Below are 22,883 nucleotides of genomic sequence, written 5' to 3' on the forward strand. Positions count from 1 at the left end.
CGGGTCCCCGGTGGGCACAAGGGGCCCTGGACCCCCAAATGGTGGGGGGGCTCTATTGTCACAGCAACCTCCACCTAACTATGCACTGCTGCCCCTCTGGCGGCTGCCCCACGGTTGAAGGACACCGGGAACGGGACGGTTTTGGGTCCGGGGGTGCCCGGGGGGTCCTGCCCGGCTGCTCCCGCCCCCGAGGGTGATCCGGGGGGCGCTGGAGGTCTCCGGCCCCTCCGGCCCCCCCTCGGAGGGCTCTCTAGCCGCCCCTCTCGATGGTCCGCCCGCCACGCGGCGCCGCTCTGCCCCGCCCCTCGCCGGCGGGGGCGCGGCCTGGCGCTCATGAATATGCATGAGCAGCGCCGGTGGAGGGTGAGTGGGGGTCTCTCTGCCGGGATGGGGCTGCGGGGAACCGGGAACCCCCCCGGGCCCGTGGCGCCCGCCGGGGGACCACGCGGCTTCAGCCGCGGCGGGCAACACGGGCCCGGGACCTCCCGAATTTGAGGGGGGGGCTTCGTTGTCATGGGGACGGCGCTAGGCCGCGGTCGCGGCCTACTCAGCCACTCGATCGGAGGCTTCGTTGTCGTGGCAACGAGGGTAGGCCGCGCTGGCGGAGGACCCCGGGGGGGCCGGACCCGCATCCCGGGGCCCCGCCGCCATCCCGGGCTGGGACACGGGCCCGATGGTTTCCAGATGTGGGTTGTGGCGGCGGTTCCCCCGCGGAAGGCGCGAGGAGGGGGGTCTTGGGGAGGGTGGACCCCGGCGGGGCAGGAGGGAGCGAGGCGGGGAGGGGAGGGCAGGGCCGGGCCGGGCCGGGAGGAGGCACCGAGCGGGTTTTTCCTGTCCCCGCAGCCCCGGTGAGTCACGGGAGAGGCGGCGGCGGCAGCGTGAGACCCGTGGGGACACGAGCCCCTCCTCCCCGCCCGCCCCGCGCCCCCCAGGCGTGTCCCCGGCCCGCCGCCGGCATGCGGCTGCTGTGGGGAAGGTGAGCGCGGTGCTCGCGGCCCCTGCTAAGGGCTGGCGGAGGGGCTCGGGGCGCCGGGCGGGGCCTCCCGGGCGGCCGGGGGCTCGGGGGGCCGGGGGTGGCCTGGGCAGGGAGCTGAGATGGGGGCTGGGGCAAACCGGGGGCCAGCCCGGCGCGGGGGGCTTGGCGAAGGTCGGCAGGAGTGACACGTGTGTGTTGGGACAGGTTAGCGCAGGGTCAGACAGGTAGAGGAGGGGCCCCACGGCGTTAGGGAGCGTACCGCGGGGTCGGGGTGGCTCCGGGGGGGTTGGGGCGGTGGCCGGGGCTGCTGCCGGGCAGGGCTGGCTCAGGTGAGCCGGGCCCGATGTGCCGAGGGTGGCACCGCGGCGCGATCACCGCTTGGCGCAGCTGGACGGGGCTCGGCACAGGGCCCCGCAGGGCGCTTGGGCTCCCCCAGGCTCGGGGCGCTCTCCGAGACGATTCTCCCTCTCTCCCTAGGGGCTGACCCTGCACCGCGCCCCAGCGTCGCCATGGCCTCCCAGCCGCAGCCCCTCTGCCCCGCCGTGCCCTGTGCCTCCCCTGCCGGCACTGGGGGGGCCGGGCTGGCCGGCAGCCCCGACAAAGGTCAGTGCCCCGGGCTGGGGGGAATCGGGGCGGAGGGGCTGCTGGGGCAGCCCCCTCAGAGCTGTTCCCAGCTGTGGGGGGCCGCACCACTCCGCTGACTCCGGCCCCCTCCCTTGCCCTCCGCAGGCATCGCGCGCCCCAAGCCACCGGTGCGGCCCAAGCCCCGCGTGCTGCCCAAGCCGGCCGTCCCCGCCAAGCCCCCGGTGCTGGCCCCCGCACCGGCCCCGCGGCACCCCCGGCCTGAGCTGCCCTCGGCCGAGAAGATGAATCGCCTGGCCGGGCCCCAGCCCTACAGCGGGGGAGGCGCGGGGGGGCCCCTCCGGCGCCCCTCCTTCACTGTCAAGTCGCCCGAGACCCCCAATGGGAAGGGGCTCTCATCGCCCCCGGTGGCAGCCACCGAGGAGGAGGTGTCCCCGGCCCCGCCAGCCCCCTCGCGCAAGGGCCCGGCGCCCTTCAAGGTGACGCCAGTGCCGGTGGCCGCCAGGCCGGAGCGGTTCCCCGGCACCACCGTGGAGGAGATCCTGGCCAAGATGGACAGCAGGGCGGGCCCAGGCAGCCCAGACCGGGCCTGGCTGTCGCCCTTCTGCACCGACTCCTCCTCCCGCTTCGGCTCCAAGACCTTTGCTGCCTTCCGGAAGCGTCCCAGCGGGGAGGCTGATGGAGACCCCGCCAGCGAAGCCCTCCAGGTGCCCCAACCTGCGGCAGAGGGAACGGGGGACGATGGACACCCTGTGGCTGAGACGAGGTGAGGGCCCGGGAGCTGACGCCGGGAGGAGAGTGGCAGTGGGAGCAGGGGACATCACTCCGAGCCATCCCGGGGCTGGGAATGAAACGGAGCTGAGGTCTGGTCGCCAGCACGGGGCCCGGGTTCCTCCCGAGCTGCAGTGCCTCGAGCTGCCTCCGTGAGAAGGCCGGGGCGGCCAGTGCCGACCGCAGGAAGGGCTGTCCCGGGCCAGGAGCTGCCTGCAGGCGAGCTCCGAGCCAGCCTCTGGGCTGGGAGTAACAGGCCAGGGGTTGCACCCCCAGGAAATGCTCCTGATTTTCCAGCCTTGCTGTTTTCTCCCTGCTGGGCCATGCCAGGGCACAGGGAGCAGGCAGATCGGCGGGACTGCCAGCTGCAGGATGTCCTGGGCCAGAGCCAGGGCTTGGCCATGCTCCCGAGAGCTGGGCACCTCAGGGAGAGCTGGGCGGGGGCTGCCTGCTCAACTCTGAACGGGAGTGTGAGAAACACGCTCCCAAAGGACCGAAAACTTTCCGGCAGAGGAGCTGGGGCCGCTTTGCCTCCTTTCCCTGGCAGCCCAAGGCAGAGACCGTGCAGCCGTGGCAGGGCCCGGCCCCTGTACCCTGCATCCTTGAAGGGTGGTTTGGGGCAGGGGTGCCTCGTGGGTGGTGGGAGAGTAGCACTGAGGCACACAGGGGGATTTACCCTCCTTCCCCTTTTCTCTCTGCAGCAGCTCCCCCCCAGCCGGGCCGAGCTGTGCCGGGGACCCCCGCGGACGCCGGAGGCCGCCGTCCCCCCCTGACGTGAGTGCTGGCCTCGCCCTCCGGCGCCATGGCGGCTCCGCTCCTGGGCTCTCTCCTTCGGGGCTCTCCTGTCTCCTCCGGGGCTCCCTCTCTGCGGGGTGCGTGTCTCTCCTTTCTCCTTGGGGTGCTGGCCGCCCCTTCCTGGGCCGGGGGGGGCCGGGGGAGGGTCAGTGCCCCCTGTGCCGAGAGCCCGGCGTGGGGCCCGGGGCTGTGGGGGTGGCGTGTGCCAACACCGGTGCCAGGCGTGGGCAGGGAGCAGCCGTGAGTCACCAGCTGGGGTTCGGTGACCTGGCAGGTATGTGGCAGGGCAGGCCCCGCGGGCACCCCGCCAGCCCCTTTTCCCCGTGCCGTGCTCAGGGCGGTGACCGGGACACCGGGCCGCGGTGACACCGCGGGTGGCAGCCTGGCCAGCGGCACCAGGTCACCCGGTGAGGGGCAGACCGCGGCAGTGCTGGGCAAGGGGATGCCAGCTGCGGGCAGGGCGGGGGGCTGTGCTGGGGGGGTTCTGACTTCTTCCTGCTTCATTTCTTCTCTCCATCTGTCCAGGCGCTCTGGGGGCAGCGGGGGGCCGGGCAGGGAGCGGGGCTGGGCCACCGGGAGCCGCCCTGGTTGAGTCACGCAGGAGCAGCCTGGTGCTGGCACGCAGCACGGGCACTTCCTGCCCCGGGTGCGGGGAGGGGAGCAGGGCTGGAGGGAGGGACCCTCCGGAGATTTGAGGGGCTGGCTTTGGGATGGATGATGTTCGGAGGTGCCTCTTGATTGACATGACCCCCCTGCCGGCTCTTTCCACAGCTTTCCTCTCTACAGCTGGGTGCCCTCGGACCTCCAGGCTCCCCAAGGCCCCCCACCTGCCCAGCCCCGGCCCCAGGAGCTCCTTTCCAGCCTGCCGAGCCCTCTGCCCCGGCCCCTGGCTCCCCTGATGCCCCCCCTGAGCTCCTGGCCCCTGACTCCCCCACACTGCCCCCCGGCTCCCCCGAATCCCCCGCTCGGCCTCCAGCCAGGGTCCCCGTCGCCTCCGTCCAGGCCCCGGGTGCTCCCTCGGCCACCGAACCCCAGCTCAGCGTCTCCCGTTCCCCCGGCTCCCCGCACACTCCGGGGGAGGGATCTCCTGGCACTGCCAGCCCCCCTGGCACTCCTGACCTGCCCCCGCGAGTCACCTGCCCCCCCGGCTCTCCCGAGGCTGCTGCCGAGTACCTGGGCCCCCCCAGCCCACCCCTTGCCAAAGCCTCTCTTCCCCCGGGCTCCCCAGAGGGACCTGATGACTCCGCAGTGTCCCCACCGTCCCCTGAGGGTCCTGATTTCAACCCCCCTCCCCGGGATGTGGGGCTCCGGCGCTCCTCAGAGGGGGTGCTGCGGCCCCCGCCCACGGGGCAGGGCCTGGGGGAGCTGGGGGGCTCGCTGAGCGCCCTGCCCCGGCCTGGAGACCTCCTGTCGGAGCCCTCCCTGGGCAGCGAGTCCGCGTGGAGCCTCTCCCAGTCCTTTGAGTGGACATTCCCGTCGCGGGGGGCACGCCTGCCAGCCTTCCCTCCCCGCTCCCCCATCCGGGAGACACCTGACTCGGGGCTCTCCGAAGCGGGGGAGTCGGATGGGGAAGCTACAGCCCCCGGCCCTCCGAAGGACAGCAGGTCTGAAGGATCTGACAGCCAGGAGGCGGAGGGGGCTCCGTGCCCAGGGGGTCCCGTGGCCCAGCGAGAGGCTGAGGGCTCGGCACAGGAGGAGGAGGAGGAGGAGGAGGAAGGGGAGGCAGAGCGGGATGCTCCCGTGTCCCACTCCCCGCTTCACGTGACAGAGCCTGGCCAGGAGCCAGCTGAACCTGAGTCCCCCCCCCAGCCCAGGCTCACCACAGCTGCCCCCCTGGGTCCAGCCCCCCCAGATCCAGCTGCTCCAGCTGACTCAGCCTGGGCAGGTGATGGCCCCAAGAGCCTGCAGGGTCCTGGGGGCCCAGGCCAGGCCGAAGGGCCCTCGCAGGGCCCTGACCCCCACGCTGACCCGGGCTGGCTGACGGAGCTGCTGGTGTCGCCCGGGGTCCACAGCTCTCCGGAGGTGAGGGGTGTGGGGGGCTCTGCGGGGTTAGGGTGGGCTGGGCTCCTCCTCCCTCCATGGGGCAGTGGGATGGGACAGGACGGGCGGGTGGTGGGTGGAGGCTGAGCAGGGCTGTGTGCTGAGGGGCAGGTGGCGGGCTCTGCCCTCTCCTCGGGATGGGCCCCGCCGTGCTGTGTCCCCGAGGTGTGTCCCTCCTTCTCCCCAGCTCCACTGCTGCGGGAGCCGGGGTTGCTCCACCCTCAAACTCCTCTCCCCTTTCTAACCTCTCTCCCCTCTAACTCCTCTCCCCTTTTTCCCCCAGAATCTGCTGGGCTGGTCACGGAAGGACCTGTGCAGTGAGTTTGGCATTGGCCGCCCTCGCCAGGACAGCACCTTCGACTGGAGCCACCCAGGTGTGTCCAGGGAGAGAGACTGGCCTGCTGAGACCAAGCAGGACCAGGAGTTCGGGACCAGATCCAGCTGGGGCAGCACCCATGGTGACAAGGACAGCAGTGCCCGGGAGAGCTGGAGCGGTGACTACAGAACAACGGAGCTGATGGGGGACATGAAACTGGGCTGCAGTGACTGGTCCCAGTCCCTTGGCACTGGGGAGAGCTGCCTGCAGGATCCAGACTTGAGTGCCAGCACAGCCAAGTGGGGCCAGGGCTATGGCAGCACGGAGGAGCTCGGCTCTGGACAGGCCAACTGGGGCAGCGGCCTTGGCACGGGACACATCCGGCAGCTGGACAAGGAGCCGCGCTCCGGGCAGCCCACCTGGGCAGGCAGGTACAGCGGCGGGGACACGGAGATGAAGGACAGGGAGCTCACCCCAGACTGGGCCGGTAAATACAGCAGCCGGGATGCTGGGAGCAAGGACAAGGATTTAACGCTGGGCTGGGCTGGCAGATCCAGCACTGGGGACGCTGGGAGCCCAGATAAGGAGCTCAGCCCCGGCCGGCCAGCCTGGGACAGGGGGTATAACCCCAGGGACATGGAGAGCCAGGACCGGGAGTTCAGCCCCAGCCGGCCAGCCTGGACTGGGGAATACAGGGACGCGGAAAGCCAGGACTGGGAGTTCAGCCCCAGCCGTCAGGCTGAAGGCAGTGAGTACAGCACTGGGAGCGTGGATTCCCGGGACCAGGAATTCAGCCCCAGCGGAGCGGCCTGGGATAACAGGTACAGCACCCGGGACATGGAGAGCCAGGACCGGGAGTTCAGCCCCAGCCGGCCGGCCTGGACTGGTGAAGTCAGGGACATGGACAGCCAGGACAGGGAGTTCAGCCCCAGGAGACCAGCCTGGACCAGTGAATACAGGGAAATGGAAAGCCAGGACAGGGAGTTCAGCCCCAGCAGGCCGGGCTGGGATGACAGATCAAGCAGCAGGGACACGGAGAGCTGGAGCCGAGAGTTGAGCACCAGCAGGCCAGGCTGGGATGACAGATCCAGCAGCAGGGACACGGAGAGCCGGGACCAAGAGTTGAGCCCCAGCAGGCCGGCCTGGGATGACAGATCCAGCAGCAGGGACACGGAGAGCCGGGACCAAGAGTTGAGCCCCAGCAGGCTGGCCTGGGATGACAGATCCAGCAGCAGGGACACGGAGAGCCGGGACCAAGAGTTGAGCCCCAGCAGGCTGGCCTGGGATGACAGATCCAGCAGCAGGGACACGGAGAGCCGGGACCAAGAGTTGAGCCCCAGCAGGCCGGCTGAAGCCAGTGAATGCAGCACCAGGGACCTGGAGGCCCAGGATGAGTTCAGTCCCAGCGGAGCAGCCTGGGGTGACGGATCCAGCACCAGGGACCTGGAGACCCAGGACAGTGAATTCACACCCAGCAGAGCAGCCAGGGATGGCAGGCACAGCACCGGGGACATGGAGGCCCGGAGTGGGGAGTTGTTCAGCCCCAGCGGAGCTGTCTGGGATGACAGATCCAGCAGCAGGGATGTGGAGGCCCAGGACAGAGAGTCCAGCCCCAGTGGAGCAGTCCGGCATGGGGAGCACAGCTCCGTGACCCCCAGGGAGGAAGAGCAGGAGCTGATCCCGGCCCGGCTGAGCTGGCCCGGTGAGGGCAGCATCGGGCAGACCGGGCTGGTCAGGGGTGGCAAGGAGGACATGCCCAGCTCCCACCACCCCAATCCCCTGGCCCAGCAGCCGAGCTGGGGCGGTGCCCACCAGCAGGAGCGTGACAGCTCCGGCAGCAGGGACTGGGCTGAGGAGCTCCGAGCAGCTGAGTGCCACAACCAGTTCGGTCTCATCAGGACAGAGCGGGTGCCAGACCCCTGCAGTGCCAGAGCCTCGGATGGCTCCGTGTCCGGGGTCCTGCCACAGCCCCCCCAGGCAGGCTGGCACAGGGATCTCTCTCTGGACATGGGCAATGCCCGCTGGAGCCAGGATGTGGACAGCTGGAGTGTGGAGCCGCAGGATGCCGAGGCCAGGCGCCAGGAGTGGGCGAGTGCCTTTGGCGCCCGCTGTGCCGCCCGCAGCCGGGACCTTGGCGCGGGGGAGCGGAGCCTGGGAGGGGACATCGGCGCAGAGCACGGGTAAGGAGGGCACCGGTGGTGGCAGGGAGGGAGCAGCTTCCCCTGTGGCAGACGGAGGGGTTTGGGGCAGGGCTTGTGTTTTCTGGGGCTGGAGCAACTCTGGGGTTTTGTCTCCCAAGCAGGTCGGCCCCCAGTCCATCGATGGGTGACGTTCCAGCTGATCTCCCGGCTGCTGAGCCCCCCTGGAGCGAGTCACCCAGCCCCTCCGAGGAGGAGAAGGACCCCTCTGAGCCGGCCGCTGCCCCGCAGAGCACCAGGGCCCGCCCTTTGCTGCCAGAGGCTCCCAGTGGGATCCCAGCGGACACAGGAAGTGAGAAACAGTCCTCAGACCACCCGGATGGGGAGAGCTCCTCGAGCTGGGGGGAGCAGCAGCTCTCTCTGGGTACCCCCCAGCCCGAGGGGTCCATGGAGCAGGGGCAGGAATTTCCTCTTCTGGAGGTGAGTGGGGAGTGGGGAGATTCCAGTCACCCTGTAAGGCCTGGGACTGCCTGGCTGTCACAGGACGTGTCTGTGGATGGGGCTTTGCCCTCTGACCCTGCTGCCCCCAGGGTCGGCCGTGGGTTGAAGGCCCCCAGCACTGCTGTGGGTGTGCTGGCTGGGGTGGGGGGTCCCTGGGCTCCCCGTGCCAGCTCTGACCTGTCCCCCGGGCTCGGCAGGACACGGAGCTCCTGGACAGCAGCGTGTTCCGCAGCAAGGCCAGCCTGGGCCGCAAGCGCCAGCACCGGGCACCGTCCGTGCGCCCCACCGCCACCGAGGGGGACAGCTGGATCTTCCGGGACTCCACGGGTGAGCCCAGCGGGGACGGGGACGGGAGCGGGGTGTCTGTCCTGGCACAGTGTCATGGTGACACTGTCCCTGTGTCCCCACAGAGCCCCGGCCAGCCCCGGCAGCGTCCTCTGACGAGGAGGCAGCGGAGGAGCCCCGGAGCCGGCGGATGCGCGGCTCCCCCTCAGGCAGGGGGGTCAAGGTGCCGCTCTTTCCTGGCCTCAGTGCCTCCGCCATCAAGGTGAGACCCTCGGACTCCTGTGCAAGGGAGGGTGGAACACAGGGAAACTGAGGCAGGGTGGGGCTGGGGGCTAAAGGCAGGGAGGAGGCAGTGGGGCGATTTGGGGGGCAGAGCACTGTGTGTCTCCCTGACCTCTCTCTCTGCCCCCAGGCCAAGCTGAGGGGTCGCAACCGCTCGGCCGAGGAGGGGACATCATCAGGGGAGAGCAAGGGGACCCCTCCTAAGGACCCCCACGTGCAGCGCTCCAAGTCCTGCAAGATCCCTGGTGTGAGTGGGAAACCCCCGACCCTGCCCCCCAAGCCAGAGAAATCCTCAGGGTGAGTGTGGGGGGCCAGGACCCTCATGGGGGCAAAAGGGGGGCTGAGGGCACTGGTCTGGGTGCCGGGGCTGGTTTTGGGGGGCTCATGCTGAGGCTGTGCCAACACCCCAGATCCGAGGCCTCTCCCCCCCACTGGCTGCAGGCGCTGAAGCTGAAAAGGAAGAAGCCTTGAGCGGGGTGAGTGGGGAATTTGGGGCAGTGCTGGGGACACACTCCCCCAGCTCGGGCTTCCCCATGTCCCTGGGGTCTGCACTGCTGGGGGGCAGCCCCCTCCCTCCTGTCTGCTCTGGCTGGGTCCCCCCGGGATGGGTCACCCCTGGGGGGGGCCCTGCAGGGTCCTCACCCCGTCCCCACTGTGTCCCTTCCAGGCTCGCTCCCCGACGCCGACAGCCGCTGTCCCCGGACCAGGGCTGTCCCCTCCCGTGGGGACACACACACACACTCACCTATGCACTTTGTACGAGCTCGCAGGGTCCCTGTCTTCCCAACACCTCCTCCCCATCCCCCCTTTGTACCCTGTTCCCATGGTCCCCAAGGGGCTGGGGGTGGGCACGAGCCCCCCCTTCCCCTCCCCCCTGCTCGTGTATGGCCCCGGACACAGGGCGATGGGTCCGGCTCGTGGTGCCGCTGCCACAGACAATAAAACCTCGCTGGTCAGTTCAGGGGGTCCTGGCTCTTCTCCCAGGCCCTGCGTGGGGATCACAGAGGTCCTTGGGGAGGGGACACTGCGACCTCCACTGCCCACACAGGAGCTGTGCAGGAAAGAAGGGACACCTCCAGAACCCCTCTGTGCCCGCCGTAGGTGCACCCAGCCAGGCCCCCCGGCCCTGCCCAAACACCGAGTGGGTGCTGACACCGAGACTTTATTGAGCTCCGAGGCTGGGGGTGCAGCCCCCCGTGCGGGGACAGCAGTGGGGGAGGCCTGGGGGCACCTGGGGGGGCTGAGCCCCTCATATCTCGCAGATGAAGGGCAGCCGCCTCTTGCAAGGCACGCTCCTCCAGCGCCCATCTGGGGAGAGAAGAGGGGGGATCAGCCCATCGCCCACCAGCACCCCCACCTCCAGGGACCCCCTCCAGCCCTCAGGGATACCTCCCAGATCCCCCAGTGCCAGCCCCCCGGTGCCACCTCTCCATCCCCAGCCCCTCAGCACCCTCCCCCCATCGCCCAGACCCCCCGAGAGCCCCCACTGACTGTTGGTGCAGAGGGTGGTGCAGAAGCGGCGGCCGGGCAGGGGGTGCCCGGGCAGCCACTGGCTGTAGTTCCAGGGGCTCCGGTCGGTCCAGTGGCAGCTCGGGTATGGGATCTGCCAGCAGAGAAAGGGTGTGGGGACCTCCAGCACTGGGGACAGTGGGGTGGGAATGGGACATCCAGGCTGGGCACTAGGGATGCTGGGGCAAGGCTGGAGCACCCAAGCGGGCACTGCGGACACGGGTGGAGTTGCAGCCCTGCTGGTGGGCACTGAGAACGCTGGGAATGGGATCGGGAACCCAGGTTGTGCACTGGGTACAGCGGGACGGGGCTGGGACACCCGGGGTGGGCACTGGGGACACTGGGAGGAGGCAGGGTGCCCCGAGGCCAGGGCGGGTGGCGGTGGGACGGGGGTCCTTACGGCAGGCTGGCTGACGGCGCCGATCCAGACCTGGCCGGCGTTGGAGTGCCGGCGCGCCAGGAGCAGCAGGAAGGTGTTGGTGCGGGAATCGTGGATCGAGGCCAAGCGCCCGCGGAAGCGCCGGGCACAGATGCGCTGCAGGGACACGGCTGTCACAGGGGGGCACTGGTGCCCCCACCCTGACGCCCCAGCCACCCCATTCCACCGCATCCCACCCCATCCCGCCCCGTCCCACCTGCGCACGGTAGAAGTTCCGGCAGCGGGAGACGACGACGTAGCGGCAGGTGCCGGTGCCCGGCATGCTGGGGACACCGAGCGCCTGCTTGTCACTGCTGCCCAGGCACCCGCTGTACTCCTCGGGCACCTCCAGCTCTGTCACATCCTCCTCGTCCTCCGCCGCAGGGCTGGCGAGAGCTGGGGACACCGGCTGTGTCACCCTGGCATCAGGGGTGTCCCCGGGATGTCCCCGTGGGCAGGTGGGGTGTGGGGGGCACTCACCGGAGCGGCTGGCGGGAACTGTGCCCAGCAGGGCCAGGGCGATCAGCAGGCAGGGCCGCATGGCGTGGGCACACTGGGGACACCACTGGCACCCTCGGGAGATGCCACAGCCCCGTCACCCTCGGCCAGCCTGAGGACACCCCCCTGGGCCTCTGCCAGCCCCAGCGTCACCCTGTCCTCCCCATGTCCCCTCAGAAACCCCCCATATCCCCACTGTCCCTCCGCCATCCCCAGTGCCACTCCATGCCCCGTCCCCTCTGCCACCCCCAGTGCCATCCCCACAGCCCCCAGCCCTCCTGTGCCCACCGTGTGCCCAGTTCCTCACCTCCAGCCCTTGGGTCACCCCCTCTCCTGGGCACCCCGTGCCATTCTGTCCCCCACCATGCCCCCCGGCACTCCAGAGCCCCCCAATGCCAGACTCGGGAACGCCCAACCCTGGCAGCTGAGGGCTGAGCCCACCCCCATGTCCCTGTCTGCGTTCCTCACCTCGGTCTTGGGGGGCTCTGCCCACTGCCAGCCTTATATCGGTGACAGGGACACATGGCCCTGACCACAGCCTTGTGACACCCCCAACCACCAACTGTTGGGGACACAGGGGGGGACACCCGGGGGGGCTCTGCCAGCAGCCTGCCCAGCCAGTGCCTGGGGTCTGCTTGGTCCGGGACAGGGGGTGCAGGGCATGGGGAGGGGGCTGTGCTGCTTTGGGGTGCAGGGCTGTGGGGAGGGGGCTCAGGGAGTTTGGGGTGCAGGGTGTCAGTACAGGGGCTCAGGGAGTTTGGGGTGCAGGGTGTCAGTATGGGGGCTCAGGGAGTTTGGGGTGCAGGGGTGTGGGGAGGGGCTGTGATGCTTTGGGGTGCAGGGGTGTGGGGAGGGGGCTCAGGGAGTTTGGGGTGCAGGGGTGTGGGGAGGGGGCTCAGGGAGTTTGGGGGGCAGGGTGTCAGTATGGGGGCTCAGGGAGTTTGGGGTGCAGGGGTGTGGGGAGGGGGCTCAGGGAGTTTGGGGTGCAGGGGTGTGGGGAGGGGCTGTGGTGCTTTGGGGTGCAGAGGTGTGGGGAGGGGGCTCAGGGAGTTTGGGGTGCAGGGTGTCAGTATGGGGGCTCAGGGAGTTTGGGGTGCAGGGGTGTGGGGAGGGGCTGTGATGCTTTGGGGTGCAGGGGTGTGGGGAGGGGGCTCAGGGAGTTTGGGGTGCAGGGGTGTGGGAAGGGGGCTCAGGGAGTTTGGGGTGCAGGGTGTCAGTACAGGGGCTCAGGGAGTTTGGGGTGCAGGGTGTCAGTATGGGGGCTCAGGGAGTTTGGGGTGCAGAGGTGTGGGGAGGGGCTGTGGTGCTTTGGGGTGCAGAGGTGTGGGGAGGGGGCTCAGGGAGTTTGGGGTGCAGGGTGTCAGTATGGGGGCTCAGGGAGTTTGGGGTGCAGGGCTGTGGGGAGGGGGCTCAGGGAGTTTGGGGTGCAGAGGTGTGGGGAGGGGGCTCAGGGAGTTTGGGGGGCAGGGTGTCAGTATGGGGGCTCAGGGAGTTTGGGGTGCAGGGGCTGAAGGGGTGGGGGTGCAGGGGTGCTCAGGGTGTGGAGATGAGGATGGGGGATTGGGGTGCAGAGTCCCCGGGGGGGGGGTGTGGGTGCTCAGCTGCAGGCCAGGGGGCTAGTCAGGGGAATGGGTGGCTTAGGAGGGGCTCAAGGGGGTCTGTGGCCAAACGGCCAGGCCGGACCCGGGGGGCCACGACCGTTGGGAAGGAAACAGCCCTTGGGCAAGCCTGGCCGGCGGGAGATGGTATCAGCACGCCAACATCCCCTCTGCACCCCCAGCGCCCCCACCCCGGGACACACGGCACCCCATACACCCGCCTTGCACCCCTCAAACTGGAGCTGCCCCCACCCCTGTAGCCCCAGCCCTGCCCCCCCCAGCACCCACCCTCTGCCCTGGGCACTGCCGTGCTCCCCCCAACCCGCAGTCCCCCCTCCCCGGGCCATGTGTGTCCCGCTGCAGCGTCACCCCGGTGCCCCCATGGTGTCCCCAGGGCCAGGCTGGGTGGCGCAAGGCTGTGGTGGTGACATGTGGCCCTGTCAGCCCTAAAAGGGGGACAACGGGCAGAGCCCCCCAGCCTCCAGGTGAGGACTGAGGACGGGGCCAGGGACATGGAGGGTGACATCAGAATGGGCTCAGCCCCCGGCTGCTGGGGCTGGGGACCAGGGGTGGGCATCCCTGAGGCTGGCACTGGGATGCCAGGCAGACATGGGAGTGGCACAGGGGATGGTGGAGGGACAGTGGGGATAAGGGGCGCAGAGGGGCAGGATGGGGTGAGGGACACAAGGTGGCACTGGGGGTGGCAGAGGAACAGTGGAGACATTAGGGCTGGCAGAGAGGCCACGGAGAGGACGGGTTGTTACCAAGGGTGGCACAGGGGCTCTGGACCATGGGGGTGGCCGAGGTTGATGGGCCTGTGGCATCTCCAGAGGGTGCTGGTGGTGTCCCCAGTGTCCCTGCGTGTCCTGCTGCCATGTGGCCCTGGCTACTGCTCGCTCTGGCCCTGCTGGGCACTGTCCCTACCAGCCACCCTGGTGAGTGCCCCCCACACCCCTGCCTGCTCCCAGGGACACCCTGGGGACACCCTCAGTCCCTGCCACCCCCGTGCCATGCCCACCCCACTGACGCCACATGCCCGGGGCTGGCAGTGGGTGGCAGAGGGACCCGTGGTACCAACCCCCCCTCCTGCGCCCTGCAGCCCCCCACCAGCCCGGGGGGGTTCCTGCTGGTGAGACCCCCCAGCTGCGCTACGTGGTGGTGAAGAAGCTGCGCACCTACGCGGGCGCCCAGGTGAGGGGACATGGGGCACGGGGGGTGCGGGGGACGCCAGGCTGTGCCCGTCCCACAGCGGCACTGCCGGGAGGTGCCCGTGGGCACAGGTGAGCGCCCGGTGCCAGCCCGTGCCCGTCCACAGCGCTACTGCCAGGACGTGTACCGGGGCCAGCTGGCCTCTGTGCACAGCGCTGCCCGCAACCAGGAGCTGCAGAAACTGGCACGAACCCACACCAAACTCGCACCCTGGATCGGAGCTGTCACCAGCCGCAGGGTGAGGGGACACCGGGGGCAAGGGGCTGCCAAAGGGGTGCTGGGTGCTGGCGAGGAGATCAGCTGGGGGCTGCTTTGGGGGGTGAGGGGCTGGGTAGGGGGTGCTGGGGCCGGAGGCTGGGGTTTGAGGGGCTGGGTATGGGATGCTGGGGGCTGCCACTGGGGGCTGAGGTGTTGGCACAGCAGGCGGGGCAGTGGGAATCGCGCTGGGAGGACTCCAGCCCCTGGAACTACGCGAACTGGGCGCCCATCCATCCCCACCACACCGTCACCACCTGCACCACCCTCAGCACCCGAGGTGAGGTCACCCACCCACCGTATCCAGGCTTGGGGGATGCTGGGGAGGGGAGCACAGGCTACTGGGAAATTGGGAGGAACACTGGGAGGACACTGGGGCGGTGTGGGGAGAGGGCTACAGGTCACTGGGGGGGGCACTGGGAGGGGGTACAGGGCACTGGGGGGCCAAGGGGGGGACATAGGGGGCACTGGAAGCGGTTGCAGGGTGCTGGGGGGCCCTGGGAACCACCCACGGGCCTGACACTGTCCTTGTCCCCAGACGGGCTCTGGCGAAGCCGCTTCTGCTTCCAGCTGCGCCCCTTCATCTGCCAGTACTGAGCCCCCAGTGCTGCCGTGGCCCCCCAGGTCCTTTCCCAGTAAAGCAGAGGTGCCCTGAGCCGTGTCTGTGTGCGCCGAGGGCCTGCGGAGGGGGCTGGGGGGTCGTGGGGGCAGCACGGCGAGTGGAGGGGGCAGTGATGTTTATTGTCCCCAAGCCCCCACCCCACTGGCACAGCGCCCCCAGGCCAGTACAAAAATGGGGTGCTGGGGCTCAGTGTGGGGTCTCGACGTGGATCTCAGCGCTGGGGGCGGCTGCCAGGGGGGTGCTGGCCATCCCCAGCTCCTTGGCTCGCCGCTGGCACTCGCGGGCCACCACCACAGGGCTGACAAAGGCCACCAGCACCACGGCGATGAGCCCCAAGTTCATCTGTGGGGCGGAAGAGTGTCAGGGCAGGGGGCTGGGGGCTGACCCCACCCAAGGGGCCCCTGGGCCAGCCCCATGGTTCCCCCATCCCCTGCGTTAGCCCAGGACACTTGGGGCGGCACTCCCGTTTCCCCAAGGGCAGGATTCCCATCCCTCCCTGGCGCAGGGCCCCCATTTCCCCTGGAGCAGGACCCCATCCCTCCCGGGGCAGCATCCCCATTTCCCCATGGGGCAGGACCCCCATTTTCCCACGGGCAGGACCTCAGTCACTCCTGGGGCAGGATCCCCGTTTCCCCATGGCACGAGACCCCCATTGCCCTGCGGGGCAAGACCGCATCCCTCCCGGGGCAGGACCCCCATTTCCCCGTGGAGCAGCCCCCCCATCCCTCACTCGGGGGGCCCACAGGGCACACTCACATAGAAGGGGTCCCCCTGGAGCGGCCCCTGCACCAGGGCGACACACGGGTACTGCAGCAGGGCCACCAGCGCCGACAGCGCCATGGCCAGCCCGTACAGCTTCCCGAAGTGCTGCGGGGGGAACCTGCCAGGCACCGCGTCACCAACGGGCATCTCCTGACCCCTGACAGCCCCACCCCGATGCCCTCTCCCCCGACACCTCCACCACGTCGCCTGCCACCCTCCAGCTCCACCGCCATCCCTCGCCCCCCCATCCCGACCATGCCAGCCTGTCCCCTGCCACGCCCACAAGGACCGTGTCCCCATCCCCTGCCACCCTGGGCCCTGCGTCCCCCGTGGCCGCGGCTGTCCCCACTCACGCGATGGCCAGGAAGGCGGCGTTGCCGCCGTACAGGAAGGAGCGGCTGATGACCTGCAGCACGAAGGTGCCGAACTGGACGGGCAGGACGGGCACGGCGGCAAGCACGGAGAACAGCAGGCACTGCGCCACCGTCACCACCAGCGACAGCACCGCCGAGCGCAGGTCTGCCAGCGCGGCCAGCGCCCCTGCGGGCACGGGGCTCAGGGCACGGCGACACGGCTCCCTCCGTGTCCCCTCCCAAGGGCCGCGGGCTCGGGCACGATGGTGGTGGCAGCAATGAGGCCGTGGGGGACAGGGGCCGCAGGACTGGGAGGCATGGTCGCCCCCAGAGTGTTGTGCCGGGGGGGCTGACCCTTGGGGTGAGGGGCCGTGGGGGTCAGTTGTTCTCAGGGCACGGGGCTCAGCTGCCCTTGGGGCAGGGCGGGGGGACAGTTACCCTCAGGGCGGGGACCCTTTCCCCGCTTGTGCCGGTCGAGGATGAGGCCGTTCCAGGGGGCGCAGAGCACCCCGCAGAGCTGGGTGAAGGCGAAGGCGTTGGTGTAGGTGCTCACTGCGGGGGGACAGCGTCAGGCGGGCGCCGCCAGCCCCGGGGCTCCCCGCCGCGTCCCCCCGTCACGCTGCCGTACCCAGGCCGTGGTCCCCGTGCGCCAGGTGCTCGAGCTGCGGGTTGAGGGTGCCGATGAACAGGTAGTGGCGAAGCTGCATCACCGAGAGCCAGGCCACGTGCCAGGCGAAGAGCCACGAGCAGGCGCAGGCCCGGAACGGCGTCCCGGAGGGGGCCCCACCTGCGCAGGAGTCAGGGCGGGGCACACACAGACACACCCCCGGCCACACACGCACCCTGCCCCTGCCCCTTCGGACGTGCCCACCCTTCGGCCGCGCCCACACTGCCGCACCCATTCGCCGAGCGCCCATTCACTCCTGCATTTGCATATCATGGCCACGCCCATGTACGGCCGTGCCCGCCCACCAGCGGGCCGCACCCCTCAATTTGCATACTCAGGACCGCCCTCCGGCCGTGCCACGCCCCTTCATTTACATGGCCCTGCCTACCTGCGGCCGCGCCCACCTCCTTAGGTAGCCCCACCCCCCGCAGACCAGATCCCCACCCCCGGCACCTCGAGGGATGGGGGGTTCCAGGGGTGTCTCCTCGGGTGCGGCCTCTGCCGGGGGCTGCTTGTCCTTGTAGGTTCGGTAGGAGCGGGAACGGCCCCGGCACCGCAGCCTGCGGGAGCGCCTGTGTCACCCTGTGTCCGCCTGGCGCGGCTGGATCTGCCCCGGGGACAGGACCCCCTGCCCACAGGGCGGGACCCAGCCGCCCCTCTCCCCAGAGCCCCAGCGGGGCGCGGCCAGCCCCCCGTACCCGTAGTCGTAGTCGGGGGGCAGCGGGTAGGGGATGTGGGTGCGCGGCATCAGGAAGAGGGTGCGCAGGAGGTGCCAGGCGCTGCAGGCTGCCAGGAAGAGGAACATGGCCCGCAGGGACAGCCCGTGCTCGTACAGCAGCTGGGGACAGGGACGGAGTCAGGGACGGAGACAGGCCGCCACCGGCCACCTGCTCAGGGCCTAGGTCTGTCCCCATGTGTGGCCCCAGCAGCGACCCAGCTGTGTCCCAGACTGCGTCCCCACCATGTCCGTAAATGTGACCCAACTGTTCCCAGCTCTGTCCTCCCCTGCCCCCACTGCCACATCCCTCGCACCCACCTTGACGATGAGGAAGATGGCAGAGGAGGAGTCGAAGGCCCCGTTGTAGAGGGTGATGAGGATGGAGCGGTAGTTCCCGAACAGGTTGCCCACCTGGCACCAGGAGAGCCCCGTGTGCCATCAGGGCCGTCCCATGGAGGGCGGGTGTCCTGCTGCCGGGTGGGTGTCAGGGTGCCGGGGGACCCACCTGCATGTTGGTGAGGATGAGGAGGATGCCACCCACCGACAGCATGGACATGGCCGGGAAGAGCAGCACCGCCATCTCTGGGGACACGGGGGTCAGCGGGGACAACGGTTACCGAAGAGGTCCCCCCCGGGGCTGGGGACCCCCCGGCCAAAGAGCCTCACCTGGGGTGGAGAAGGCGACGAGAAGGGTCCCACCAGCGTAGAGGGAGCTGAAGGGCACAGCGGAGACACGTGGGGACAGGATCCCGGGAATCACACGTGATTCCCCTATCCCAGCCCCATGGGAGGCGGGCCACCCCAATAACCCTCCTTTCTCAGCAGCCCCCGGCCCAAGCCCTGTCCCCCCGGTGCCCGTGTCCCCCCGGTGCCCGTGTCCCCCCGGCGCCCGTGTCCCCCCGGCGCAGGGCTCACATGGCGATGAGGCGCGCGGCCATGGTGCCGAAGCGGTCAAAAACGACGCCCATGGGGAAGGTCATGAAGTTGTTCATGAAGGAGCCGATGGTGAAGACCAGGGAGAACTGCTCATCCTGCCCGCTGCAATCTGGGGATGGCCATAAGTGGGGCACGGGGACACGGAGATGTGGGCGTGGGGACGCCGGGACGCAGGCACCCGGGGAGATGGGTCAGCAGAGATGCAGGGGACACCGGGCGTGCGGGGACACCACGGACGTGACGATACTGGAGACACGGACCGGGGGACAGCAGGCACGTGGGCTTGGAGATGGCAGGGACACAGAACACTGCAGGGCAGCAGGACATTGGGGACAGCAAAGACACAGGCACAGGCGCAGTGGGGACGTGGGGCAGCACGGGGCATCAGGACAGCGGGGGCACGAGTCAGGGGACCAGGGGGACAGGTGGGGGTCCATACCAGACCCCAGGGTGAGGTTGGGGCCGGGGGTGGCGGAGGGCTGGCACAGCCCCTCGAAGTAGCCCAGGTCCTTGAGGACGAAGACGAGGGAGGCCCAGCCGAAGATGATGCCGCAGAAGGCGCCGCACTCCAGCAGCCCCGACAGGAAGGTCCCCAGGCGCTTGGCCAGCCCCGCACCCCCCGCCATGTCCCCCGCCCGGGCGGCCACCTGCCCGGGCTGTCACCAGCCTGGGGCGTCTTCGCCGAGCCTGCGGGTGACAAAGGCCGGGTGTCACGCCATGCTGGCACCCACCGGGGGCACGGGGACGCGTGGGGCGCACAGGGGCACGTGCCAGCACGTGGCCACCTGGGCAAAGGCCACCATGGCTCCGGCTCTGCCTCTTGTCCCTGGCCACGGCGGCTGGCGCTGGTGTCCCTCCATGTGCCAGGGCACAGGGCAGGCCCCTGCAGCGGCCAGGGCTCGCACAGGTGGGGACAGCTGTTCACGGGTGGCACACACCCGTTTACAGACACACACGAGGGTTCGCGGGTGCATGTGCGGGTTCACAGGTGCGCACGCAGGTCTGTGGGCACACATTTATGGGCACACACACACATTTATGGGCACACACACATTTACAGGCGCACACACACATTAATGGGCACACACACACCTGCTCGCAGGCACACACGCGTGTTCGCATGCACACACACAGCTTTACAGGCACACACACCCGCTGAGCCCCGTCCTGCGCCCCTCACCCACCTGCACGAGGCCAGGCCCTCCTGGTGCCACCGTGACTTTCGCCGCCGCCGTGGAGTTTGAACCCCATCAGCGTGGCTGGGATGCACTTCCGCACCCCCGCTGACCCCGCTCTAATCTCCCGGGAGCACGCGCAGGTCCCTCGGGCTGCCGGTCCCGATAGCGCCTCGGGCCTCCCGATAGCACCTCGGGCCCCCCGGTGGTGACTCGGTCCCCCCACTGCACCCCCCCTGTGCTGTCCCTATTGCCCCGAGCCAGCCCGGCCCAGGACCTGGCACAACCCTGGGGACACTGGCACGTGCTCTGGTGACAATAACACAGCCCTGGGAACACCAACATCCTCCCAGGGACACCAGCATCCCCAGGGGACCTGGCACAGCCGTGGGGACACTGGCACACGGCTGCGCACCCTAGTGTGAGCGCTGGGGACACCACAACAACACACCTCACCCCGGGGACACCGGCACCCTGCTGGGGACCTGGCACAGCCCTTGGGAAACTGGCACTCTTCCTGGCAACGCTGGCACAGCCCCTGGGGACACTGGCACCCCCTCGGGGACACCAACACACCCCTCCCCCGGGACCTGGCACGGTTCTTGGGAAACTGGCACAATCCCTGGAGACGCTGGCACAGCCCCTGGGGACACAGGCACTCTGCAGGGGATGGTGACACACCCCCCCGGGGCCCCAGCACAGCCCCTGGAGCCCTCCCCTGGGGACCCTGGCACGGCTCTCAGGGACGCTGTCACACCTCTGGGACCCTGCCATCCCTATGGGGACCCTCACACTGCTGGGGACAATGACACATCTCCTGGGGACGCTGCCACCCCAAGCACTGCACTGCACTGGGGACTGTCACCGTGCCGGGGCTGACAACAGGTCAGCCCACACAGGCAGGTGGGATTCCCCCATGACCCACAGATGGGTGACAAGGGCACCAAGGCCACGTCACCCCCAGTTCACTGTCCTCCGTGTCCCCCCACCTCGCTCACCCGCTCACAGGCCGGCCCCTCGTCACCGAGCCCCTCGTCACCGTGCCAGTGTCCAGGGCCTGTCCCTGTCCCGCTCCCCTGCCTGCTGTAATGTCGGGTAATGAGGCCTCATTACAGTGACCAGCAGCTAAAGATTAACCTGGACAGAGCCGGGGGGGCGGCCCGGGGGGAGCTGTGTTATTTTTAGCCACCCAGGCGGGGGCTGGGGCTGTAGCACCAGCTGGGGGGCACCGAGGCACCCTGAGATACGGGGGGGTCACTGCCTGGGGCACCCCGAGCCACTCGCTATGGGTGCCAGCCACCGAGCCGTGCTGGGATGTCCTGGACATGCTGGTCCCTGCCAGCCACACTGGAGAGCCCCCACAGCAGTGACCCCCCCTACACTGGTGAGGGCCCCCGGGTGGTGAGCCCCCCAGACTGGTGAGCCCTCCACGAGAGAGCAGAAGGGTCCAGCTCGGGCCGGGGACTAGCAGCATTAGTGACTCTGTCCCCTCTGTGTCCCCCAGCTCCCCCCGGGCCGTGACGGGGGCAGCCGGGGTCACGGGGCCTCTGGGGGCTGCCACAGGGCTGGGGTCCGCCTTCGCATCCCGCCGCCCCCCGAGGGACGGGGTGTCCCGGGGTGGGCACTGCCCGCGCCCCACGGAGCAGGGGCAGCCCCGGTCGCGGGCACTTGGCCCGCATGCTTTTGGCGGGGGGACAAACGCGTGGTCCCGGGGATGGGCAGCCGTGGGGCCCCGCCGTGCCAGCCCCCCGAGCCTGCCCCGCGGCCCCGCCAGGCGCACCCCCGGCACCGCCCGGGACACCCGCACCGCGTCCGCGCCGGGCCCAGCCCCGCAGGCCGGGCTCCGGGGCCCTCGGTGCCCCCTCTCCCGGATCCTCCCGTCCCGGTCACAGCCCCGCTCCCGCCGCCGCTCCGTGTCCATCCGGGCCCCTCCGCGCCCTCCGGCTCCTCCCGCCACATCCCCGCGCCGCTCACCCGCCTCCCGCCCGGCCCGGCGGGGAGGGGACCGGGCTCTCCCCGCCCCGGCTCTCCCGGCGCTCCCGGCGCTCCCGGCGCTCCCGGTGCCCCCGATGCCGCCCCCCCTCCCCCCCCACTGCGGGCGGAGCGCAGCGGCCGGGCCCGGCCCCGCCCCCGGGCGCGGCGTTTCGGGGGGGCGCGGGGGGCGGCCTCGGAGCAGCGGCCCCGGTCACCCGCGGGTCCGCCCAGGAGGGGCCGGCCTGGCAAGGAGCCCTTCCCCGGCACCGCCCCGCGCCCGCCGCGGGTGCCCCCTCGGCATCTCCAGGTGCGACAGCTCACCTGGCGTCCCCAAGGTGCGCTCCCGCTGGCGCCACCCTCGGGCCACCCTTGACTCGCCCTTTCGGTCACTCTTGGGCCAGCCTGGAGTGATGCTTGGGTCACCCCTAGGCCACTCCTGGACACCCCAGGACCGCCCTTGGGCTGTCCCTGGGCCACTCCGGCTGTGCCATCCCAGAGCCAATCCCCATGCCACCCCGCTGTGTTCTGCCGTGTCCCCTGCTGTCCCTGGTCCCCCATCCCCTGCCTTTGTCCCCGCCCAGGACACCCCTGTCCCTCCTGTCACCCTCCCCTCGGCTGCATCCTCTCCTCTGTCCCTCTGTCCATCCCTCAACGCTTGCAGCCACCTGGTCTGTACCCACCTGTCCCCACTGCTCCAGCCTCTCGTCTGCTCTGCCAGCTGCCCTTCTGTCTGTTCATCACCCGTCCATCTGTCCGTCACCCATCCATCTGTCCGTCACCCATCCATCTGTCCATCACCCATCCGTCTGTCTGTCACCTGTCCATCTGTCCCCCTCCAAGCACGACTCCATCCGTCCCATCCATCTGTCCCACACCCATCCAGCTGCCCATCACCTGCCCTTCCCTCCACCTGTCCGTCTGTCCGTCCTCTCCATCCTGCACCCATCCCTCCATCCGTCTGTCCCCATCTCCAGATGTTCTCCCTGCATCTGTCTATCCATCTGTCCTTCTCTCCTTATGTCCACCTGTCCGTCAATCCATCCTCCACCTTTCTGTCCGTCCATCCTCTGCCGTCCGTCCGTCCTTCCATCCCTTCCCCATGCACCTCGTGCCCAGCTCCCCGGGCGGGTGGGCACCAGCACCCACAGCCCCCACAGGGCGGACTCCCCCTCCCCGGGCCAGCTCAGCGGTGTCCGGCCGGGGGCTCCGCGCCCGGGGTGGGGGCACGGGCGGGGGGCACGGGCGGGGGGAGCGGATGGCGGCCCCTGAGTCAGCCCCGCGCCGCCCACGCCCCCTCCCACGGGTGCCGCCGCACCAGCTTGTGGCATTTCGCTCGCCGGAGACGGCGCCGCAAACACGCGCCAGTGCCAGCCGGTGCCGGTGCCGCCGCAGCCCGCGCGGCCACGCGTCCCCCCCCCACGCGCGGCACCGGCGCGGGGCCCGCACGGGGACGGGGCACCCCGCACCGCGGCCGCCCGCTCTGCCCCGGGCCGGGCAGCCGCG

At 70.1% G+C, this 22,883-nt stretch overlaps 4 protein-coding genes across 9 annotated transcripts; 2 read left to right on the forward strand and 2 right to left on the reverse strand.

The window, feature by feature from the left end:
* The first annotated feature begins 345 nt into the window (after positions 1 to 345).
* TNKS1BP1 (tankyrase 1 binding protein 1) lies at positions 346 to 9,647 on the forward strand. 5 transcript variants are annotated; one of them, XM_048306612.1, is made up of 14 exons: positions 471 to 588; positions 844 to 976; positions 1,454 to 1,579; positions 1,706 to 2,324; positions 3,031 to 3,103; positions 3,896 to 5,146; positions 5,448 to 6,352; positions 6,479 to 7,660; positions 7,780 to 8,098; positions 8,317 to 8,446; positions 8,530 to 8,666; positions 8,817 to 8,983; positions 9,097 to 9,162; positions 9,354 to 9,647. In XM_048306612.1, the coding sequence occupies exons 3-13, from the start codon at positions 1,486 to 1,488 to the stop codon at positions 9,155 to 9,157; spliced, it is 4,938 nt and encodes a 1,645-aa protein (XP_048162569.1). In that variant the 5' UTR covers positions 471 to 588; positions 844 to 976; positions 1,454 to 1,485; the 3' UTR covers positions 9,158 to 9,162; positions 9,354 to 9,647. The 5 variants fall into 5 exon arrangements, with proteins under 5 accessions (XP_048162566.1, XP_048162569.1, XP_048162568.1 ...); XM_048306611.1 differs by having other exon boundaries at positions 472 to 588; positions 5,448 to 6,754; positions 6,824 to 7,660; XM_048306608.1 differs by having other exon boundaries at positions 476 to 588; positions 5,448 to 7,660.
* A 183-nt stretch (positions 9,648 to 9,830) lies between these two features.
* On the reverse strand, positions 9,831 to 11,307 carry LOC125327388 (bone marrow proteoglycan-like). Its single transcript, XM_048306840.1, has 5 exons — positions 11,094 to 11,307; positions 10,831 to 11,009; positions 10,596 to 10,730; positions 10,178 to 10,289; positions 9,831 to 9,994 (listed from the first exon to the last, which is right to left on the reverse strand). The coding sequence occupies exons 1-5, from the start codon at positions 11,152 to 11,154 to the stop codon at positions 9,936 to 9,938; spliced, it is 546 nt and encodes a 181-aa protein (XP_048162797.1). The 5' UTR covers positions 11,155 to 11,307; the 3' UTR covers positions 9,831 to 9,935.
* Positions 11,308 to 13,376: 2,069 nt separating this feature from the next.
* Positions 13,377 to 14,828, forward strand: LOC125327390 (proteoglycan 3-like). Its single transcript, XM_048306842.1, has 5 exons — positions 13,377 to 13,644; positions 13,809 to 13,900; positions 14,025 to 14,156; positions 14,342 to 14,453; positions 14,712 to 14,828. Exons 1-5 carry the CDS (start codon positions 13,500 to 13,502, stop codon positions 14,768 to 14,770), a joined length of 540 nt encoding a protein of 179 aa, XP_048162799.1. The 5' UTR covers positions 13,377 to 13,499; the 3' UTR covers positions 14,771 to 14,828.
* Positions 14,829 to 14,893: 65 nt separating this feature from the next.
* SLC43A3 (solute carrier family 43 member 3) lies at positions 14,894 to 21,436 on the reverse strand. 2 transcript variants are annotated; one of them, XM_048306723.1, is made up of 13 exons: positions 21,381 to 21,436; positions 18,671 to 18,918; positions 18,211 to 18,340; positions 17,962 to 18,008; positions 17,801 to 17,877; positions 17,614 to 17,706; positions 17,276 to 17,415; positions 17,031 to 17,137; positions 16,539 to 16,697; positions 16,349 to 16,462; positions 15,911 to 16,097; positions 15,552 to 15,675; positions 14,894 to 15,137 (listed from the first exon to the last, which is right to left on the reverse strand). In XM_048306723.1, exons 2-13 carry the CDS (start codon positions 18,855 to 18,857, stop codon positions 14,982 to 14,984), a joined length of 1,521 nt encoding a protein of 506 aa, XP_048162680.1. In that variant the 5' UTR covers positions 18,858 to 18,918; positions 21,381 to 21,436; the 3' UTR covers positions 14,894 to 14,981. The 2 variants fall into 2 exon arrangements, with proteins under 2 accessions (XP_048162680.1, XP_048162679.1); XM_048306722.1 differs by lacking the exon at positions 21,381 to 21,436 and adding an exon at positions 19,416 to 19,501.
* Positions 21,437 to 22,883: the final 1,447 nt, after the last annotated feature.

Source organism: Corvus hawaiiensis, chromosome 6 (genome assembly GCF_020740725.1).
Source record: "Corvus hawaiiensis isolate bCorHaw1 chromosome 6, bCorHaw1.pri.cur, whole genome shotgun sequence".
In the NCBI taxonomy this organism is placed as follows: Eukaryota; Metazoa; Chordata; class Aves; order Passeriformes; family Corvidae; genus Corvus; species Corvus hawaiiensis.

What these genes read in the sequence shown, in the direction of transcription:
- TNKS1BP1 (XM_048306609.1), top strand. Translation starts at nt 1,486, where the DNA reads ATGGCCTCCCAGCCGCAGCCCCTCTGCCCCGCCGTGCCCTGTGCCTCC. An exon ending in GGGTCCACAGCTCTCCGGAG is followed by an intron (nt 5,147 to 5,447) that starts GTGAGGGGTGTG and finishes TTTTTCCCCCAG; the next exon opens with AATCTGCTGGGCTGGTCACG. An exon ending in GATCTTCCGGGACTCCACGG is followed by an intron (nt 8,447 to 8,529) that starts GTGAGCCCAGCG and finishes GTGTCCCCACAG; the next exon opens with AGCCCCGGCCAGCCCCGGCA.
- LOC125327388 (XM_048306840.1), bottom strand. Translation starts at nt 11,154, where the DNA reads ATGCGGCCCTGCCTGCTGATCGCCCTGGCCCTGCTGGGCACAGTTCCC. An exon ending in GGAACTTCTACCGTGCGCAG is followed by an intron (nt 10,731 to 10,830) that starts GTGGGACGGGGC and finishes GTGTCCCTGCAG; the next exon opens with CGCATCTGTGCCCGGCGCTT. An exon ending in GCGCCGTCAGCCAGCCTGCC is followed by an intron (nt 10,290 to 10,595) that starts GTAAGGACCCCC and finishes CTCTGCTGGCAG; the next exon opens with ATCCCATACCCGAGCTGCCA.
- SLC43A3 (XM_048306723.1), bottom strand. Translation starts at nt 18,857, where the DNA reads ATGGCGGGGGGTGCGGGGCTGGCCAAGCGCCTGGGGACCTTCCTGTCG. An exon ending in GCCGCGCGCCTCATCGCCAT is followed by an intron (nt 18,009 to 18,210) that starts GTGAGCCCTGCG and finishes TGTGCCCTTCAG; the next exon opens with CTCCCTCTACGCTGGTGGGA. An exon ending in CCCCCCGACTACGACTACGG is followed by an intron (nt 17,138 to 17,275) that starts GTACGGGGGGCT and finishes GCGCTCCCGCAG; the next exon opens with GCTGCGGTGCCGGGGCCGTT.
- LOC125327390 (XM_048306842.1), top strand. Translation starts at nt 13,500, where the DNA reads ATGGGGGTGGCCGAGGTTGATGGGCCTGTGGCATCTCCAGAGGGTGCT. An exon ending in GCACCTACGCGGGCGCCCAG is followed by an intron (nt 13,901 to 14,024) that starts GTGAGGGGACAT and finishes GCCCGTCCACAG; the next exon opens with CGCTACTGCCAGGACGTGTA. An exon ending in CACCACCCTCAGCACCCGAG is followed by an intron (nt 14,454 to 14,711) that starts GTGAGGTCACCC and finishes CCTTGTCCCCAG; the next exon opens with ACGGGCTCTGGCGAAGCCGC.